The sequence below is a fragment of the Anolis sagrei genome, chromosome 2, assembly GCF_037176765.1.
Source record: "Anolis sagrei isolate rAnoSag1 chromosome 2, rAnoSag1.mat, whole genome shotgun sequence".
Taxonomy (NCBI): Eukaryota; Metazoa; Chordata; class Lepidosauria; order Squamata; family Dactyloidae; genus Anolis; species Anolis sagrei.
Genome location: NC_090022.1, coordinates 4,439,365 through 4,461,356, shown reverse-complemented (window position 1 = coordinate 4,461,356; position 21,992 = coordinate 4,439,365). Strand labels below are relative to the sequence as shown.

Genomic DNA, 21,992 nt, shown 5'->3' with positions numbered 1-21,992 from the left:
CCTTTGCTTTCTTCTTTCTTTGGCTTACTTCCTCCAAAACGTCTCTGAGCAAATCAGCCGTGTGGAGGGGAAGCAGCAGAAATTGGGAGGTGGAAAGAGAACAAAGTCTTTCTTGAGGGACTGTTTAAGTTCTGAAAACGCCAGAACATTCTGTGCTCATTGGAGCTTGTCTAGTGCAGATTACAATCTGGGATCAAGCGCCATTCCCTGCCCAAAAAAGGGAAGGTGGGAGGTAGCTGAAAAGGGACTCAGTGTCACAGGTCAAGGCATTGTAGGAGAAAGTGCAAATACATTTACATATTCCCATTTTGATGGTTCAGAGAATGAAATATTGTGCTTGGCACAATTGTGATATTTTGAATGAGGGCGTTTTTCCCCAATGGGAAGCAGCTATATTCATGCCAAAATGGTTGAAACAGAGTTGCGGACTTACTTACTTAGGCGATCCCTCGTTGTCTGAGTAAGATTGTCCTCCAAATTTGGTGTCCTGGCGGTGGATACATAGGTAACTGTGGAGCACTATTCTTGACCTGCATATTCTCCCGCAGTGAGGGCATCGGTTTCCAGGTGGAAGGCGGTCCAAGTCGGGGTTGGCTTGGGTTGCGGACTGGATGTCACCTGTCATAGGTACCATCATGCACTGAACATCTTAACACACAGGTGCACTTGTGTATACTGCTCAAGGATGCACACCATTGCAATTATCATATAACTCCCTGAGTGTCAAGGACAAGGAGAGGTATTATCTAGATTTATTATTGAGTTCAAATGAACTCAATAATAAATAAATTTACCAGCTATATGTTGTGGCTGAGCTAGTTTCTGATGATGAGGATGATGGGATTCAGATTCCTGTTGGGTTTCAGCTTCCTGGCTATTTGTCTGTGCCTCAAATCTCTGCGCCTGCTTCCGAGGCTCTCACAGACAGTGCAGTGTCAACACAGCTGTTTTCATCAGAAAGGAATTTTAACAAAGGGAATAGAAAGCAGGTGCCTTCCCATGATGATATCGAAAGTGTAGATAAGGATTTGACCCAAGAAGCTCGCCTTGATTTCCGAGTCAGGCGGAGTTCGCATCTGGCAAGCAGACGGGAGGCTAGCTCGGTGCGAGGTCATCGCAATGCTTTTATGATGCTGAGAGCCTAATGTTTTGATGTTAGAAAGGTATTTAGGCCTCCTGGAAACTCTGTGAAAGCGTCAGTTCAACGTAGCTTATTAGCCTGAAAGCTTCATAGAATAACTTTAGCCTGGAAAGCAGTGTGCTTGGGATTTCTTGCATTGTGATTCTTGGGGCAAATGTTTCATTGCTTGTACCTGGGACTCTGGTTTGAACTTTGCCAATAGGATTATGTCTCCTGCTTTTACCTGAAGATCTTTGGAACTGTATTCTGCATTTAACCTTCATCTCTGGGACTTTGCACTGCTTATTCTTTATTTGGATTTTTCCTCAATAAACTGTAACTTTGCACTGCTTCTTCTTTATTTGGATTTTTCCTCAATAAACTGTAAAACTACAGCTCTTGTGTAGTGGTGTTTAGAAGCAAGGTGAAGCCTACTCTGAGTTGCAACACTATAGCACAGCTGGTAAATCACCACCAGCAGCAATAAGATCTACCAGTTCAAAGTCCGGTCGGGATGGGCACCCAACTGTCAGTTCAGCTCACTGTTTGAAAACAGCTTAGAGCTTTAAGCAGAAATTAGGTACTGCTAAAAAGTGGGGGAGGTATTTTACGACATGATAAAAGAAACAAACCAGAAAATGCCAGTGACCAAACAGAAAGATTCCTGATGGCTCTTCATCATAGAGGATGGAGCAACAGCACCCCCTTGTGGCTGGATTTGAGCACAACCTCCTAGGCGCCAAAAAGTTGGATGTCAACACAACATACCTCCTTTCTGTCTGTTTCTGTCTGTCATTTGGGAGTTGTAGTTGCTGGGATTTATAGTTCACCTGCAATCAAAGGGCATTCTGTACACCAATGATGGAATGGAACCAAACTTGGCACACAGAACTCCCATGACCAACAGAAAATACTCGCAGGGTTTAGTGAGCATTGACTTTGAGTTTAGAAGTTGTAGTTCACCTACATGCAGAGACCACTATGGACTCAAACAGTGATGGATCTGGACCAAACCTGCCACCAATCCTCAATATGCCCAAATGTGAACACTGGTGGAGCTTGGGGAAAATAGACCTTGACATTTGGGAGATGTAGTTGCTGGGATTTCTAGTTTGCCTACAATCAAGAGCATTCTGAACCCCACCAATATAATTGGGCCAAACTTCCCACACAGAACCTTCATGATCTACAGAAAATACAGTGTTTTCTGATAGTCTTTGGTGACCCCTCTGACAGCCCCTCGTGACCCACCCAGGGGTACCAACTCCCTGGATGAGAAACGCTGCTCTAATTGGTCAGAATTTCACAACTTTCTCTCACATCATCATCAGATGGGCCCTTCCCTTCAATGCTGTCATAGAATCATAGAGTTGGAAGAGACCTTGTGCGCCATCCAGTCCAAACCCATTCTGCCAAGAAGCACCATCAAATGACACTGACTTGGCTATGCCCCCATTCCTCCCGAAGTGGAGGGGAAGCATCCCAAGACACTTTGTGTGCAGGTACAACTGTACCAGGAGCTCCAATTTTGCATTGAATGTTTGTTGTAGTACTAAGTTTCAGGGACTCTGCAGACAGGTGGCTTCTTTTGGCTGCAATCATAGGGCAAGCCATCTCTCAATTATAGTTAGGTTCCCTGGTCCTGCCCCCTTTTTGGGTTTTGGAGGGAATAGGAGGCAGTTTGGGTTCAGTCCAAACAGAGAAGCCTTTCATGCAGGACATAATACCAAGAGCTCCTGTAGAAAGCTTCGTCTTCTATGGCTTGGCCGGGGAGATATACAGCCCACAGCTTGGCCGGGGTTATACAGCCCTACAGCTCCTTTGCTGAAGGACTTCAGTCAGCCATCACGGAAACCTGAATTCTTTTTCCCCTGGAAGTCTACAAAGCTCTGCTTGGTAAGGGTCACTCGCGGAAGCCAGAAGCAGTTGGTACCGGGTGCAGGGGCTCCACGCCAACAGAGGCAAAGACAGACTACCCAGATTAGAGGTTAAGGATTTCCCCATTAGTTACCGTTATGAAGATAGTGCCTGTTCCCTGTGGACAAGATTGAGAGAGAGCCAATAGACAGTTAAGAAAGCCTTAAAGTACCTGTTTGTTTTCATGAATAAAGAACTTTGTTGAACCTTTAAGCAATCTAAAGACTCTGTTTTAAGGAAATCCAAAGGCCTTTAATCTGAGGCAGGCCCGGCATCCCGTTGGGCTCACAAAATTTATGTCCTGTCTACAGTCTTATGCACAGGCTCTGCGTGCGACAGCACACTTTGTCTGCCATAACAGAGGGGAAGGTGTGTTTTAGGTAGCTCTTTCCTCCACCTGATGGGGGAAAGGGTGACATGGCAATGTGCATTGCCACCCATTCACCCATACGATGGGGACAGGATGCCAGCGCACCTTGTCCCATCACCAGCATGTGATGGGGGAGAGTACGCGGGGTACCACAAGGCACCCTGCGTGACTGCAGCAATGCAATAAAATTGTCAAAATGGGATAACTACTTGTCATTTCAATGCAATGGTTCATATCATGATATCTGTAATAGCAGCCAACAGGGTGTTGTCATCTTATACGCAACATAAGAACAATTTAAGACTGATCTTATTTTATTTTTTTATCTACAGTATTTATATTCCACCCTTCTCACCCCACAGGGGACTCAGGGCGGATTACAGTGCACATATACATGGCAAACATTCAATGCCATAGACACACAACATATATAGACAAACACAGAGGCAAGTTAAGCTTTATGAGCTGTCGCTTCATGGTCCACTTGTGATACCAAGTCCTTGTGATGGAATACTTCCTCATTCTTCTGCATGCTACTGGAGATTTTTATGCCATCTTAAATTTGTTAAATTAGCCTCCCCGCATAAGCGGTACCTAAATTTCCTACTTGATATACGCAACTGTCTTTCGGGCTGCAAAGGTCGACAGCAAGATAGACAAATGGTCAGGCGCTTACTCTGACCCGGGCTGGCTTCGAACTCATGACCTTTCGGTCAGTGATGATTTAATGCAGCTGATTCCAAGCCAACTGCGCCACAACCCGGTCTTGATATTAGAAAGTTGATCCCAGCACCTTGTGGTGGGGGGAGAGGGGATTATGTGATGGATGGAGATGTTTGTTCATGTGGGCTTTTAGTGCCACGTCAGAAGAGTTCTCCACAGCCTTTATGGACAGTCTAACATTCTCTGGCACTAAGTTGTTTCCTATGAGATGCCTCCCACTCCTCCACAGTTTTTCTTTGGAAAAACTGTGGGTGGAGACCTGTGGGATTGGATAGGTTCTCTGATCCCGGCTTATCCCCTTTCAAGTCTGGCCAAACAGATCCTGATGGTCACCGCATGTTCTGGCGTTTTCAGAACAGGCCAGGTGTGGGAATTGGTGGTGTCTATATATAAAGACTCCTCTCCTTCTCATTTCTGCAGTTCCCCCAGAGAGCAACCACTCTACCTGACCCTTCCAGATATTTTCCGAGAGGATCATGGCCGGGATGAAAGCACTGGTGTTGGGCATGGTCTGGGCTATTGCCTATTCCTGTTGCGTTGCAGCTGATATACCCATACAGGCAAACTTTGATGCCACAAAGGTAATGGCAAGGAATAGTCTCTAAGACCGGACAGGAATTCTAGCTGAATACCATCCGAGAGTAGAAATTGACAAAAACCTCTCTGATGATGAACTTTCTCCTTCTTTGAAACTTTTAGTCATAGATTATTTAGCCACCTCTTGGCAGAACATTCATTATGGTTTCCTCCATGGTAGGGGATGGGACTAGATAGCCTCTAGGGTACCCTATGGCTCTATGATTGATTGCTTATATATTTACAGTATTTATATTCCGCTCTTCTCACCCCGAAGGGGACTCAGGACATATCACAATGCACATATACATGGCAAATGTTTAATGCCAATTTCTAGGCATGCATACAGGCAGATAGAGGTATTTCTGGCATTTCAACTTCGGTGCCTGGAGGTTATGCTCGATTCTGTCCACAGGAGGGAGCTGTCTCGTCATCCACTATGACACCGAGTCATTTTGATCGTATTTCCTCCTTGCTCTTTGACAGCAGGCATTTTTGTGTAATAGGCTTGGTTCATCCAAAAAAAGAAAATGGTTCAAAACTCGTTTCGGATGTAGGGGGTGGTGGTGGTTCGATTCTAAAGTCAATTCCGATTTTCACAGAAAAAAATGGTTAAAACTTTTCAAAACTTCAGAGACTTCCAAATCCTTTTGTTAATGGTTTGAAAGTATTATTTCCTATTCCATTGGGTGGTCTTTACTTTGAAAGTAGTTGTTTTACTCTAGAAGTGGGAAAAAGCAAGTGGAGGAAATTCCTTCCTTCTCTGGTTTAAAACTAGCTTCTCTGGCATTAAAACTGTCTTCTCTGGCTTTAAAACTGTCTTCTCTGGCTTGAGCCGAGGCCAGGGACCAGAAATGCAGAAAAGCAAATGGAGGAAATACCTTTCTTCTATGGTTTAAAACTAGCTTCTCTGGCTTTAGAACTGGCTTCTCTGGCTTGAGCTGAGGACAGGGACCAGAAATGCGGAGAAGCAAATGGAGGAAATACCTTTCTTCTATGGTTTAAAACTAGCTTCTCTGGCTTTAGAACTGGCTTCTCTGGCTTGAGCTGAGGCCAGGGACCAGAAATGCGGAGAAGCAAATGGAGGAAATACCTTTCTTCTATGGTTAAAAACTGTCTTCTCTGGCTTAAGCCAAGGCCAGGAAATTCCTTCCTTCTCTGGCTTTAAAACTGTCTTCTCTGGCTTGAGCCGAGGCCAGGGACCAGAAATGCGGAAAAGCAAACGGAAATACCTTTCTTCTATGGTTTAAAACTGGCTTCTCTGGCTTGAGCCAAGGCCAAGAAATTCCTTCCTTCTCTGGCTTCTCTGGCTTGAGCCGAGGCCAAGGACCAGAAGCGGGGAAAAGCTGAATAATTTCCGACTCACTTCATGAGTCGTAACAAAAATGGCAGAAAAAGCTTCGGAAGGGCAAAGAGACTTCCGGTTTTCTTAAAAACTCTGAAATTATTTCGAAAAGGTATTTTTTCCGACTTTATTCCAAATTACGAAGATTCTGATGGTACCTAACCATGCCTATTATGTAAGTAAGAAAACTTTATTACGGTTGATGACCAGATCATAACAGGAGGACCCAGGAGGACCCAGTCCCACACATCCGCGTCAAACCAAATGGGTTATATGCTTTAAACTTCAACAAATTTTAAAATCTAGGCTAAAAACCACATACAAGTAGTTATTAAAACCCAACTCAACCCACAGTTGAGTCTAAAGGGAGGTAGTGGGGATGGCACCAGGGGAGGGAGAGAGGAGGGAATATCCAACACTATAAATATCAGTCTGTATCTGATTTCCCATCTATATTCCAGAGGTGAAGCTTAGGTCTTTTGACTCTCAATTATTGTCTGCCAGATTTTAATCATAGCCATGCAGATCTTAGCAACATTGTACGTCACAGCCGAGTTTGTGACTGAGAGCAGCAGGGCTATCTAGTATCGTCCAGAGCGTCATAGAATCATAGAATCAAAGAGTTGGAAGAGACCTCATGGGCCATCCAGTCCAACCCCATTCTGCCAAGAAGCAGGAATATTGCATTCAAATCACCCCTGACAAATGGCCATCCAGCCTCTGCTTAAAAGCTTCCAAAGAAGGAGCCTCCACCACACTCCGGGGCAGAGAGTTCCACTGCTGAATGGCTCTCACAGTCAGGAAGTTCTTCCTAGTGTTCAGATGGAATCTCCTCTCTTGTAGTTTGAAGCCATTGATCCGCGTCCTAGTCTCCAAGGAAGCAGAAAACAAGCTTGCTCCCTCCTCCTTGTGGCGTCCTGGGTATTTAATTTAATTGTCCATGGCAAGATGAGACAAGATCGAATGTCTCTATAAAACAGGCACTGCAGAAGCACATGCTCCGTTGTTTCTATGAGACCTGAGTCACAGGGACATAGTCTTTCAGTGTATGGCATTTTTATAGTGTCATAAAATACCTCCCTGCTTTAAGCAGTCAATTTCTCTACTCACAGCTCAGCTGTTTTCAAACTGCTTAAGCTAGGCTTAACAGTCAGGTGCTCAATCCAACTCGGGCTTCGAACCTGTCACCTTCTGGTCAGCAGTGATCTATTGAAGCTGGTGATTAACCTGCTGTGCTACAGCTCGGCCCAATAATTTCATGATTCTATGTTTCTCTCTTTTTCTCCTAGATGGCTGGTAAGTGGTACCCTCTCCAGATAGTAATGGATCTAGGGGGGATGAATGATGTTAAAATTGTTTCAAGAACAGTGACGCCCTTGGACAACGGAGACGTAGACATTGGCGTTGAAGGACTGGAGTAGGTTTACTTAAATTGTTATATTTATCTGTTTCTTTTGGAAAATATTCCTTTTTTTTCTACCCGGTGAACCAACTGGCTCCCAGCTTAATTTTCCTCATTTTGCAAGTTTGCAGGAGCCAAAATCTAAGTATGGTAGAAAACAGCAATGAATTGGCTCGCTCAAATTCAGCCTCTCTCAAAATTTTTGAAGACAAAACCACAATGATTTTTTGTTATACATTGTTCCCTCACTTATCATGGGTGTTACGTTCCACGACCACTCGTGATAGGTGAAATTATTCCGTAAAGTAGTAGCCCCTCCCTGATCTTCTTCTTCCCTCTCGGGTGCCTCTTCTTCCCTCCTCGCCCTTTTTACCTGCCTCCTCCTTGATGCCTCCCTTCCCGTCACAGCTGCTGCTGCTCGAGAAGTGGCGGAAGAGGCACCTTTTCACCGTCTGGGCCTCTTAACGCTGCTTGGGTCCTGCGATGCATCTGACATCTCCTCAATCGCACTACGGCTGTGGGGCCCAAGCAGCGGCAAGAGGCCCAGGTGGCAACGAGGTGCCTCTTTCTCTGCTTCTGGGGCAGCAGGAATCTCAGCACCTCCTTCTGCTGCAGCTCCTGTGAGTACAATTCATCCTCAGTGCAACTGCAATGAGGCACACAAAGAAAACAGAGTGCACAGTCTTCCATCAGCTTCAAAGCCTTGAAGCGGCATGTTTATTTAGTTACTTTCTAACAGCTACAGAAAATAACAGAACAATGTACAGGAGAAATCATACACTCATCTTGCTCGTTTCACAGCATGGCTGAAAGAGAACGCCCAGCAGTCCGTTATCATAAATTCACGTCATTAGAATGTGTGACGTATCTCAGAACTGTTCACAGTTTATGCTTGTGCTGTCGCACGCTGGGCCTGAAATAATGTCTGTTTACAGGACGTGCTCTCTGTATGCCCAACGGGATGCCGGAGTGCCTCAGCTGAAGGGCTCCTTAGATTTCCCAACACAAAGTTCTATTGAGGCTCAAAATAAGTTCAACAACGTTCTTTATTTGGGCTTAAATCTTCAAACAAATGAATTAAATTCTTCATAACCTTGGAAAACCGGTAGCTTCCTCAATCTGCTATCAAGGGCAGGCAACTGGTGGTAAACTGTTCCTTTCTTCCTTAGGGAAATCTTCTGACCCCTTTCTGGGCAATCTTTCTTTACCTTGCTGGCGTGAGGCCCCTACTTTCGGCTCCAGGCTACTTTATGGATAGTGGTCCCTTACCAGACAAGGTTGCTGTAGATCTGCCAAGCTGAAAGGTGTCCTTTAGTTTTACTCCACAAAGGCTGTAGGAACTGTCCTGTTGCCCCAGAAAAGGCTGGCTGTATTCCCCCAGCAGAAGCTGTGGGACTATCCCTTTACTCCCCCAGCAGAGCTGTGAGTAGTGAAGCCTTTGTGAAGGTGGGATAGAGAAATCCACACATCCTGCTGTAAGGCTTCAAACAGTGAGACTGAACAAAAGTCCTCCTTTGCCTCCAAAACCCTGGGGAAAAGGGCGGGTCTAAAAACTCTAACGATGATTGCCAGGTTGCTGCAACCTGGGGAAGCTACCTGATTGCAAAATGTGTGGCTAAATAAATTCATACAAACTAGCAAAGCAAGAAAAAGAGATTCAAATCTCCTGGCACTGCCGTGCCAGCACAATGCTCTAGGCAATAAATGACATCTATGCTTTTAACCCTTGCATAGCATACCGTCCTGCACGGGACACAGACAAAGTTTAAAACTATAAGCTGTATTTCACACTAGTAAAACCAGTATACTGACAATTCCTCCTGCTGCTGCTTCTGGGTCTCTTGCAACTGTTTGGGCCCCACAGCCGCGGTGCGATTGAGGAGGCGGCAGAGGCATTGTGGGGCCCAAGCAGCAGCAAGAGGCCCAGGAGCAGCAGGAGGAGGAGCAGCCGTGTTGAGAAGGGGAGCGCCGCAGAGGAGAAGGAGGAAGGTAAAGAGGGCAAGGAGGGAAGAAGAGCCACCCCCAGAGGTAAGAAGAAGAGCCAGGGAGGGGGTGCAGGCAGTGACGAGATGCCCCCCCCCCTCTCTTTCTCTCCCGCCTTGGTGTTCCCTCGCTACTTGCTTTAAATATCTTAAATTCGTGTTTTTTTTTAAAAAAACGTGAAACAGCGAGTCTTCAAAAGGCGAACCACGAAGTAGCGAGGGAACGCTGTGTTTCCCCTGTTGTAGGCATCAGTGAGGCCAAAATATCCCATGTGAACAGGGTAGTAAATCCACAGGTTTCAGTCTGTCACGTTGCCAGAACTCTGCTGTTATTTCCATCAGAGGTGAATCAAACAAAAACCCAGTTTGATATAAAACAGTTTAATTAAAACAGCACTTACTTGCTGGCTGTTTTAATAGACCAAAATATAAAAATAAAGATAGCACTCAGCCACAGAATAAACAAAAACCGATAGCAAAAGCTACACTGTAGTCAAAGGGTCCAGTCCAGTGGTCAAACGCCGAGAGTTCAATAAACAAAGTCCAGGGATCAAGAGTCTATACCGTAGTCAAAAGCCAGTCCAAAGGTTCAAGGGTTCCAAGATTACAGGAGACAGGTCAGGATACCGAAAATCCAACAGACCTGGGGGGAAAACCAGCAGCATCCACCACCAAAATATGACAATACTAGGTTCTTGTGGGGTTTTTCGGGCTATAGAGCCATGTTCTAGAGGCATTTCTCCTGATGTTTCGCCTGCATCTATGACAAGCATCCTCAGAGCTATAGAGCCTCTATATTCGGGCTATAGAGCCTCTAGAACATGGCTCTGTAGCCCGAAAAAACCCACAAGAACCTAGTGATTCCAGCCATGAAAGCCTTCGACAATACATATGACAATACTTTTCTCCCGAAGATCATTTCCAAGGTTCGCTCCTTATATCCACAAACAGCTGCAACCTATCTCTTGCATACCTCCACCCTTAATGGCTTTCACCCATGAACTCTTACTTACACATTACTAAATGGTGGTTATATCCACAGTTGGATTTATATATCCACAGGTATATAAACCCAATTTTCCTAGTTTCCAAAAGACCTCACAACCTCTGAGGATGCCCGCCATAGATGCAAACAAAACGTCAAGAGAGAACGCTTCTAGAACATGGCTATACAGCCCAGAAAACCTACAACGACCCAATGATTCCGGCCATGAAAGCCTTCAACAATACTATTAATTGCTTGATCACATGGCACCCCCTACTGCCTCAAAAGCATCATGCAGGTGCAAATGTCTATGATCTTACCAGCCCTTTAATTGTAAGTTTTGGTTCTTTTTGCAGGAATGGAGTATGTGGCACAAAAATAATTAAGTTTTTGCACACCGACCAGCCGGGTAAATTTACAACAGAAGGTAAGGGGAGTGTGCGTGTGTGAATCCCTGCCTGGCACTGAAGGGAATTTAAGTGAGTGTGGTCCACCATTATCTTACCTCCTTGGAAATCACAACCTTCTTCAAGCCTCCTCTAGTAAATTGTTTGCAAATAATCCTGTTGCTTACACATTGTATGTATGTATGTTCTGGAATGCAGCTTTCTTCCCTTGCTCTATGTTTCCTGAGAAGTTGTGGGAGGGGCTGCAGACCAAACGATTAGGCTCTGAAACTGCTCAGACCTCATACTTCTTAGACTTTGGGATTGCTCAGACCAAGACGTGCCAACAAACACAATTATCTCAAACATATCTGAAACTGGACTGATAAGTTTTGTCCCTGTGTATGATGAACACATGAAGGTTGTGAGTCAACCAAATATGTTTGGTTTTTTTACCAAAGTCAACTTCATTTTGACTCTTGAGTGCATAATATAAAACAAGTTGATTCATGGGAGAGTAGATGTACTTTTGGGCAACTGAGAAACACTTTTGAAGCACTGCTATTTTATGCACTGGCATCTTCTCTGTTTCCTAACAAATCAGAGACAGCAGGCTATCAGTCTAACAACTGAAAGCCAAATTGCCTTGCATAATTGCATCTGGTAGTGTACCATTTCATTACTTACTTACTTACCCGTTATCCAAGTAAGATTGTCCTCCAAGTGTGGTGGCCTAGCGGTGGGTTTGTAGATGGCTGTGGAGCCCTATTCTTGACCCGCATGTTCTCCCACATTGAGGGCATTGGTTTCCAGGTGGAAGGCAGTCTCGGTCAGGGTTGGCTTGATGTGCCTTCCTCCTCTTGGCACGTTTCTCTCTTTCACCCTTAATTCGTGCCTCTTCAAATACTACAGCACTGCTGGTCACAGCTGACCACCAACGGGAGCGCTCAAGGGCCAGGGCTTCCCAGTTCTCAGTGTCTATGCCACAGTTTTTAAGGTTGACTTTGAGCCCATCTTTAAATCTCTTTTCCTGTCCTCCAACACTCCATTTTCCATTCTTGAGTTCGGAGTAGAGCAACTGCTTTGAGAGAAGGTGGTCGGGCATTCGGACAAGGTGGCCGGTCCAGCGGAGTTGATGGCGGAGGACCATCGCTTCAATGCTGGTGGTCTTTGCTTCTTCCAGCACGCTGACATTTGTCCACCTGTCTTCCCAAGAGATTTGCAGGATTTTTCAGAGGCAATGCTGATGGAATCGTTCCAGAAGTTGCATGTGACGTCTGTAGACAGTCCACGTCTCACAGGCATATAGCAGGGTTGGGAGGACAATAGCTTTATAAACAATCACCGTGGTATCCCTACGGATGTCTCTGTCCTCAAACACTCTCTGCTTCATTCGGAAAAAATGCTGCACTCGCAGAGCTCAGGCGGTGTTGTATTTCGGTGTCAATGTTGACTTTTGTGGAGAGGTGGCTGCCAAAGGAGCGGAAATTGTCAACATTTTCTAATGTGACACCATTAAGCTGTATCTCTGGCATTGGAGAGGGATTGGCTGGTGTATGCTGGAAGTAGTGATTAGCCGGTGACTGCTGGAAGAGCACTTTGGTTTTCTCAATGTTCAATGAGAGGCCGAGCTTCTCGTATGCTTCTGCAAAGGTGTTTAGAGTGGCTTGTAGGTCTTCTTCTGAATGCGCACAGACAACATTGTCATCAGCATACTGGAGTTCTATAACATAACAGATGTTGTTGTAACCTTGGTTTTGGCTTTCAATCTGCTGAGGTTAAATAGCTTGCCATCTGTCCGATAGATGATTTCCACTCCGGTAGGACGCTTCCCATCAACAAGTATCATAGTTATGCAGATGGAAAATAAGGTTGGGACAATAACACATTCCTGTTTGACACCTGATTTCACCTTAAATGGGTCACTTTGGGAGCCACTGCTGTCCAAGACTGTTGCCATCATGCAGGATGTTCACAAATTTGTCAGGGCACCCAACATGGAAATGTGAGACTGAGTAGATCAATAGGTACCACTCCACCATAAAGTTAACAGCACTTCATGCAGGCCACATGACCATGGAGATGTCTATGGACAACACCGGATCTTCAGCTTAGAAATGGAGATGAGCACCACCACCCAGAGTCGGACACGACTCGACTTAATGTCAGGGGAAAACCTTTACCTTTACCTCTGCCTTTGTTGGGAATATGCCAAGGAATAATATAATTACTATTCAGACTATAATCCAGATGAGATCCCTCATGCCACTGACATTGCAGTCTCTACCTCTCGAAAGCAACATCTGACACAAGTATGTAGTTGTTCGTATCACTGCAGAACACCTTCAACAAAAGTACTTTGGGCTCAGATTCCCTATTGGTAGTCCTAACTAAAGGAGACCTATTGAATCCACGAGATTTACTGATGTGTCCCATCACCATTCAGCAGTTTGTTTGTTTGTTTGTTTATCCAAGTCTGGGTCAGTCTATTGTCATTCCTATCACTTGAGTCTTATTCTCAATTGCTGCCTCTATCAGTCCAACGCTTGGTCCCATAACTAAGTTTTGAGTTTATTTCTCAATGACAGGAGGGAGGGGGCTGATCTGATGTCACTGGGGAGAGAGTTCCAGAGGTGAGGGGCCACCACTGAGAAGGCCCTGTCTCTCGTCCCAACCAGTCACGTTTGCGATTATGGTGGGATCGAGAGCAGGACCTCCCCAGCTGATCTTAAACTTTGTGATGGTTCATAACGGGAGATACGTTCGGACAGGTAATCTGGGCCAGTTGAGTCTGTTCTGGATGGAAATCATCCACGGGTTTATGGTAATTATTAGGGCTGGGCAGTTTCGTTTCGTAATTTCATAATTCGTTAAAAAATCGTTATTTTTTTTGATAATGAAGCGATAACGAACCATTCAGGAGCAACTAAAAAACGAAAAGAATTTTTCCAATTCGTTTCGTAATTGATTCATAATTGATTCGTTATTGATTCGTTATTGATTCGTTATTATTTCCGCATGTCTGGTGCAAGTTTTAGGGTTGCTGTTTGTTTTCTCAGTGAAAAAAAATATAATTATCACACCAACAGTCAACAACAGAGGGAGAGGGAAGCTTCAGATTTTTTTTTAGCGTATTGCGCGATCGCGGCCACCATTAACGAATCAATTCGTAATCGATTTGTAATTGTTTCGTAATTGTTTTGTGATTTACGAAATTTCGTAAATATCGAACTTTTTTTAAGAAAAAATTCGGAATTCTTTTAAATAACGAAACGCAAAAACCCACAAAAAACGAATCGAATTTTGAAACAAATTTTTCCATGGTTGGACAGCCCTAGTAATTATGTATGTGTGTATATTCCACAGAAGAATCAAATACGTATTTCTTTGTTGTACTCCCCTATCTGATTTGGTTTTCTGTCATTCTCTTTGAAATGAAGCTGGGAGCACTATCCGCATAGTAGACACAGATTATGAGAGTTACCACATTGTTCACGTTGAGACCGGGCAACAAAAAGTCCTGCATTTTGAAGGTATGTCTGATGGGATCCTGGAAGATGATGCCATCGGGCACATGGTGAGGTGAGGGTGGGCATGGCATGGCATGGCATGGCATGGCGACATATAGGAAATCTCTAGTTATGCTCTCTTCAGAGTAAGCAATGGCAATGTGTGCAGTCTTCAATCAACTTCAAAGCCTTGAAGTGGCACATTTATTTAGTTACTTTCTAACAGCTACAAAAAAATAACAAACATAACTATGTACAGGAGAAATCACACACGCGTCTTGCTTCTTCCCGGGCATGGCTGGGAGAGAACACCCAGCAGTCCGTTATCTCAAGTCCACGGTCATTGGAATGTGTGACGTATACAGGAAATACGTTCACGCTCTAGGCAATAAATAACATCTATGCCCTTGCAAAGCATTACATAGCATTACGTCCTACACTGGACACACACAATTTAAAACTATAAGCTATATTTCGCCACAATAAAACCACAGTACTGACAGAAAATCGTATTCAAAGCACCCCCGACAGATGGCCATCCAGCCTCTGTTTAAAAGCCTCCATCACACTTTGAGGCAGAGAGTTCCACTGCTGAACAGCTCTCACAGTCAGGAAGTTCTTCCTAATGTTTAGATGGAATCTCCTTTCTTCTAGTTTGAAGCCATTGCTTCATTGCGTCCTAGTCTCCAGGGCAGCAAAAAAAATAAGCTTGCTCTCTCCTCCCTATGACTTCCTCTCACATATTTATACACAGCCATCATGTCTCCTCTCAGCCTTCTCTTCTGAAGACTAAACATGTCAGAGATTGTCGACGTCCAGCGGAAGGAATGCTAGATCAAACAGACACTGAGTTGCAAATAAGGACTCTGCAAGCTTTGAGTTACAAAAGAAAACTAAGTTTTACTAAGCACACACAGCAAACACATCTTTCTCTAGCGAGCGACATACAGGAAGAGAACTAGTCAAAACCGAAAGCCAAAACACTTCTGAACATATGCTTATCTTCTCCTGCTAGAAGCTGGCAACTCCCTTCAGTTTCTCACCAGAACAAAGCTTATCTTACTTTCTCAAGTTCACTTAATCACAGCCTAAACATTTCTGCACAGCATTTTCAATTCACAGTGGCATCCATATTTGCAATACATAGAAGCACATTTAAAACACATACATAACTCAATTAATCCTGACAAAACGTGCCCAGCTCCTCTCACATATTTATACATGGCTATCATATCTCCCCTTAGCCTTCTCTTCTTCAGGCTAAACATGCCCAGCTCCTTAAGCCGCTCCTCATAGGACTTGTTCTCTAGACCCTTGATCATTTTAGTCACCCTCCTCTGGACACTTTTCAGCTTGTCAACATCTCTCTTCAATTGTGGTGCCCAGAATTGGACACAGTATTCCAGATGAATAGAGCATGGAGAGCATGAGTTTCCTGGATCTAGACACTTGACTCCTATTGATGTAGGCCAAAATCCCATTGGCTTTTTTTGCTGCCGCATCACATTGTTGGCTTATGTTCAACTTGTTGTCCACGAGGACCCCAAGATCTTTTTCACACATACAGGAAGGTGTTCCTGTTGCTTAGTAATGCCTCAGTCTGAGAAAGCTCTCAGTGTGAGAGAAGTCTCTCTGTGTGAGAGAGACCAGGTTTCAAATCTCAACTCATTTACGGAAGCCAACTGGGTATGTCACACTTTCTCGGCTTCAGAGGAAAGCAATGACACACCCTACTTGCTGAACAAATCTTTCCAGGAATACCTCATGAACAGGTCTCTCTCCTTAAGGTTGCCATCAACCAGAAATGACTTGAGGCACACAGCAACACAACACAAAAATGGTCACTTTGAACCCATCTGGCTGTTCAGCTCCTTTCTAAATTTCAGCATTTCTCTCTCTTTGCATCTGTAGCCAGGAACCCCCAAGGATCAGACAGCTTAAAGGAAAAATTCAAGGAAGTTGCGGGCTCATTGGGATTCCCTACAGACAAAATAATCGACATGCCTTCAACAGGTAAGAGGGGGACAATGCCAAACGGTGTCTTTAAACATTCAGGCAAGTTTCAAATGTTATAATCAAACTGAACTGAAATGATATATGGAAAATGAAGCATCCAGTTTGTTAACAATTTCCTTTTTCAGGACTGGCTAGTTGCCCTAAGTCCAACTTGAATGAGGTTTGATCTACACTGCCCTATATGCCGGGTTCTGATCCCAGATTACAGTGTTCCCACGCTACTTCGCAGTTCGCTTTACGCGGACTCGCTGCTTCGTAGATTTTTTTATAAATCTATATAAATAAAAATGTAATGTTCGTTTGTGGGATTAACATAACTCAAAAACCACTGGGTGAACTGACACCAGATTTGGACACAATACAACTATCAGGCCAACGAGTGACCATCACTGGTGGCACAACGGGTTAAACCGCTGAGCTGCTGAACTTGCTGACTGAAAGGTTAGCAGTTCGATTCCAGGGAGCAGGGTGAGCTCCGGCTGTTAGCCCCTGCTTCTGCCAACCTAGCAGTTTGAAAACATGCAAAATGTGAGCAGATCAATAGTACCGCTTTGGTGGGAAGGTAACGGTGCTCCTTGCAGTCATACTGGCCACATGACCTTGGAGGTGTCTACGGACAACGCTGGTTCTTTGGTTTAGAAATGGAGATGAGCACCAAGCCGCAGAATCAGACACAAAAACCTTTACCTTTACCTAATAGTTTTAATATAATGGCTTATTTAATTTTTAAAGGTATTTTTATAGTAGCCATTGCTTTAACTGTATATTGTATTTTTATTATTAATAATAGTATGAATATCCTGCTTTCCTCTCGTAAAGGAGACCTTTCGGTCAGCAGTCCAACCAGTACAAGGGTTTAACCCACTGCGTCACTGGGGGATTCAAAATAACAATGAATTCACATAATAATAGTAGCATTAGGTTCTTGTGGGTTTTTTGGGCTATAGGGCCATGTTCTAGAGGCATTTCTCCTGACGTTTCGCCTGCATCCATGGCAAGCATCCTCAGAGGAAGTGCTTGCCATAGATGCAGGCGAAACGTAAGGAGAAATGCCTCTAGAACATGGCCCTATAACCCGAAAAAACCCACAAGAACCTAGTGATTCCAGCCATGAAAGCTTTCGACAATACAATAGTAACATTAGTGATGAAGAGTGAAAACACTGGTGTCCTTCTCATGCCCTGCTCCCTAGACTCAATTCCTCCTCTCATTGGGATAATTGTCTCTTTCCTTCCACAGGCTCATGCCCGTAGTGAGAGAACAACCACTGCAGGTGCACCAGTTCCTGGAGGAAGGCAAACATGTAAATAAACAGAAGCTTTACCACAGTTTCTGAACCAAGATATGCCCTGCAGTATAATAAAGTGTCACTTGGTCTTGTGTAACAAGTAACAGCATCTTTACTTCAATTCAAAAGATCAAACAGGGCAGCAATATATACAGCGGTCTCTCTGAATGCACACAGAGAACAGACGGAATAAACAGTCCTTTTAAACAGTCTTTAAAATATGCTTCATGCCTTAGAAATGATCAGGCTTCAGAGAGTTGGCAGCCATTTCCTTCCTGGCTTTTTCCAGTCAGCACTCTCCACTCTCCAAAGTGAAAATGACAGTTAAAACCATTTGTCTCAGCAGCAAGCCAGAGACAGCAGCCAATCAGAACTCTGACCCCTGGCATGCTCAGCCAATCAGCTGCCATCACATGTCTTTCCAGTCAACCCGTTACATCATGGCATCTCTTTTCAAATCCTCACAACAGCAACCTGCTGAACAATTCTTCCCAATACCTCATGAAAGGGTCTATGTCCTTAGGGTTGACATCAGCCAAACATGACTTGAGGTACACAGCAACACAACATGAAAACGGCCACTTTGAACACATCTGGCTGTTCAAAGCTACTTTTTAAATTTCAGCATTCTTCTCTCTTTGCATCTGAAGCCAGGGACCCCCAAGCATCACACAGCTTAAGTGGCAGTTAAAACCGTTTGTCTCAGCAGCAAGCCAGAGACAGTAGCCAATCAGAACTCTGGCCCCTAGCAACAAAACAGGGGTGTTTTGTTGGTTGTGGTGAAAAGACCACATAAAGAGAGCTTGTGTCTCTTGGATCAAACCTCTCCGGTTTCAGAGTGTTATTGGGGAGACTTGGCTGTGCTGCTTTTGGGGGAAGGTTGTTCTTTGTATGAGTTGAGTGGAGGCTTTCTTGTGAGCTTTCTCATTAGGATTTAACTGTTCTGGCGTCCATACCCTCTGGTCATCTCTCTGAATAACTGGTCTCAAGAAGGAAGGGCATCTGCATAGAGGAAGGGAGTCCAAGGCTTGGTTGGGGGGGGGGGGGGGGTGAAACATAACTACCACTAACTCTCTATATAACTACTCCTCTGATGGATCGTCACTTTGTTGTGGTGAGGGGCCTTACTTGTTCTGAGAGCAGTCATGGACTCCCAGAAAATTCTCCCTTGGTGGCAAGGTCACAGTGTTGTGGTAAACTAGGACCTCGGTTAAAGAGGATCCATACCTGGTGAGCTATGCTCAAAAGCAGATAGGCCAGGACAGAGAAACCAACTCACCCAGTTGAAGACAGGCCATAAAGGTTTGTTTTTATTATTTACTTTTATTTATTTACTTTATTTGTATACCGCACTATCTCATAGAATCATAGAATCATAGAATCAAAGAGTTGGAAGAGACCTCCTGGGCCATCCAGTCCAACCCCATTCTGCCAAGAAGCAGGAATATTGCATTCAAATCACCCCTGACAGATGGCCATCCAGCCTCTGCTTAAAAGCTTCCAAAGAAGGAGCCTCCACCACACTCCGGGGCAGAGAGTTCCACTGCTGAACGGCTCTCACAGTCAGAAAGTTCTTCCTCATGTTCAGATAGAATCTCCTCTCTTGTAGTTTGAAGCCATTGTTCCGCGTCCTAGTCTCCAAGGAAGCAGAAAACAAGCTTGCTCCCTGTGGCTTCCTCTCACATATTTATACATGGCTATCATATCTCCTCTCAGCCTTCTCTTCTTCAGGCTAAACATGCCCAGCTCCCCAAGCCGCTCCTCATAGGGCTTGTTCTCCAGACCCTTGATCATTTTAGTCGCCCTCCTCTGGACACATTCCAGCTTGTCAATATCTCTCTTGAATTGTGGTGCCCAGAATTGGACACAATATTCCAGATGTGGTCTAACCAGAGCAGAATAGAGGGGTAGCATTACTTCCCTGGACCTAGACACTAGGCTCCTATTGATGCAGGCCAAAATCCCATTGGCTTTTTTGCCGCCACATCACATTGTTGGCTCATGTTTAACTTGTTGTCCACGAGGACTCCAAGATCTTTTTCACATGTACTGCTCTCGAGCCAGGCGTCACCCATTCTGTATCTTTGCATTTCATTTTTTCTGCCAAAGTGGAGTATCTTATATTTGTCACTGTTGAACTTCATTTTGTTAGTTTTGGCCCATCTCTCTAATCTGTCAAGGTCGTTTTGATTCTGCTCCTGTCCTCTGGACTATTGGCTATCCCTCCCATCTCAGCCCGTAGGCGACTCAGTGCAGTTTACAACAGGACAATATACAAAGTGCATAGCATTAGCATCTAAACAGTCATTAAGCAGTTAAAACAATACAACAATTCATCAGCAAATGAGCAAACATCAATACATCCAATAACTAATCCGTCACGTCTCATCAGTAAAATCACAATCCGATCTCCTCATCCATTATTCCAGTTCCAAATTCAGTCAATTGATTGCACTGCTTAATTGAACGCCTGTTCAAAGAGCCAGGTCTTCACTCTTCTCCTGAACACCAGCAGGGAGGGAGCCGATCTAACGTCTGCGGGAAGGGTGTTCCACAGTCGAGGGGCCACCACGGAGAAGGCCCTGTCTCTCGTCCCCGCCAGCCGTGCTTGTGAGGCTGGCGGGATCGAGAGCAGGGCCTCCCCGGACGATCTTAATGTCCTAACTGGTTCATAGGGGGTGATGCGTTCGGACAGATAGGTCGGGCCAGAACCGTTTAGGGCTTTAAAGGCTAAAGCCAGCACTTTGAATTGTGCCCGGTAGCAAATTGGCAGCCAGTGGAGCAGGCGCAGCAGAGGAGTGGTGTGCTCCCTGAGTGCCGCTCCTGTTAGCATCCTGGCTGCCAATCGTTGGACCATTTGTAGCTTCCGAGCCATCTTCAAAGGCAACCCCACGTAGAGAGCGTTGCAGTAATCTATACGGGATGTAACCAGCGCGTGGACTACCGTGGCCAAGTCAGATTTTGCTAAAGTTGGACTTAACTGCCAGTAACTCTCTGTATAGCTACTCCTCCTAGATGATTCATCACTTTGTTGTGATGAGGGGCTCACGTGTTCCAGTAAACCTGTGAGCGAACCCATCAGGAGTCGTGTATTCCCAGAAGGGTATCCCTTGGTGACAAGGTTACAGGGGAAGAACCAGACCAACTATGGTCTGAAGAAATAAGACCTCAATGGCCGAGCAAGCAAATGATAGCATGGTACATGTTACAATGCTTGTAACATTCAATGACCAGAGGACACTGGTCATTGAATCAAAGTCTATGAAATATGTGAAGACTGCTTTTTTTTGTTGCTGTGCACTGATCTCCAAACATAAAGCACATCAACACAAGTGAAACAAAAAGTCCCATAGTGTTGTCATAAGTTGGAATTCCTTAGACCCTTCTTCCTTCCTCTGGCACATAGTCATGAAGCAAGCCGTGTAGACTGATTTGTCTTGTTGTGCCATTTACTGCCCAGCTGGTCTCACTTCCCAGTGGATGAAGGTGCCATCTGCCACTGGCTGTCTCAGTTCTATGTCCCAGTCTGAAACTAGACTGCGATGGATCCAGTTAATCAGTTTCTTCCAAGAACCCCTGGAGCTGAGAGGCAATCACACGTTCCAAGGGAGGCATTCACCATCACCTTGACCCACTCTGCCAAACCCCCTCTGGCTTCCTTTATCAGCCAGGATTGGCAGGAGTCCAGGATGCACGTGGTCACCCTCGCCTCTCCAAGAATCTTGTCAACGTCCTCGGGTTGCACAAATTGAAATGAATCCATTCAAACCGGACAAGCAGCTCTTGCTACATCTTCAGAGACTGCAGTAACTGTGGCGTCCAGGTCAGAGCGAATCAGAGCTACTTTTGTTACGGAACATAAGTTACCCGAGATCATTTAGAGCACAATCAGGAAGGAAGGAACGAAGACAGCAGTTGATTTCAGGCGTTTACTATCAAGCTCGATAGGGTGTTCAGAAAGCAATATCTGACACAAGTTGGAAGTTAGACTTGCTTCAATATTTATAGCATAAAATCACTGGTTCATATATGCGCAGAAATGTCCTGACATTTACACAGTACAATCATTAACAGTTGTCCTTCATGTATAGTTGCCAAGAACATTCTTTTGGCAAGGTCATGATGACTCCAAACATTTGCCCACTTTATATAATTATTAACTTTTTACCCCTTATTTCCAGATGACATGTTCAATTGGTACTTAATTTCCTTGCTCTCTTAATGATTTATAGTTTTATATATTTATAACATAAAATTTTATTAAAGCAATCTCCTTTTAGTTAAATTCAGCCTCAACTATTTAGTTGTTAATATGAAAACCAAGAGAATTTGTTTAAAATAAAAAATATCTAAAATTGCCTGCTATTTACATT

At 44.5% G+C, this 21,992-nt stretch overlaps 1 protein-coding gene across 1 annotated transcript; it reads left to right on the top strand.

Annotated features, from left to right (window-relative positions):
* The first annotated feature begins 4,566 nt into the window (after window positions 1–4,566).
* On the top strand, window positions 4,567–17,719 carry LOC132766347 (epididymal secretory protein 4-like). The gene is made up of 6 exons (XM_060760758.2): window positions 4,567–4,711; window positions 7,341–7,468; window positions 10,777–10,847; window positions 14,247–14,339; window positions 16,227–16,328; window positions 17,571–17,719. Exons 1-6 carry the CDS (start codon window positions 4,607–4,609, stop codon window positions 17,582–17,584), a joined length of 513 nt encoding a protein of 170 aa, XP_060616741.2. The 5' UTR covers window positions 4,567–4,606; the 3' UTR covers window positions 17,585–17,719.
* Window positions 17,720–21,992: the final 4,273 nt, after the last annotated feature.

Bases quoted from the DNA above. Each gene is read 5' to 3' on its own strand.
- LOC132766347 (XM_060760758.2), top strand. From the start codon at position 4,607: ATGGCCGGGATGAAAGCACTGGTGTTGGGCATGGTCTGGGCTATTGCC. The intron at 7,469-10,776 runs GTAGGTTTACTT...TTCTTTTTGCAG, and splicing joins ATTGGCGTTGAAGGACTGGA to GAATGGAGTATGTGGCACAA. The intron at 14,340-16,226 runs GTATGTCTGATG...TTGCATCTGTAG, and splicing joins AAAAGTCCTGCATTTTGAAG to CCAGGAACCCCCAAGGATCA.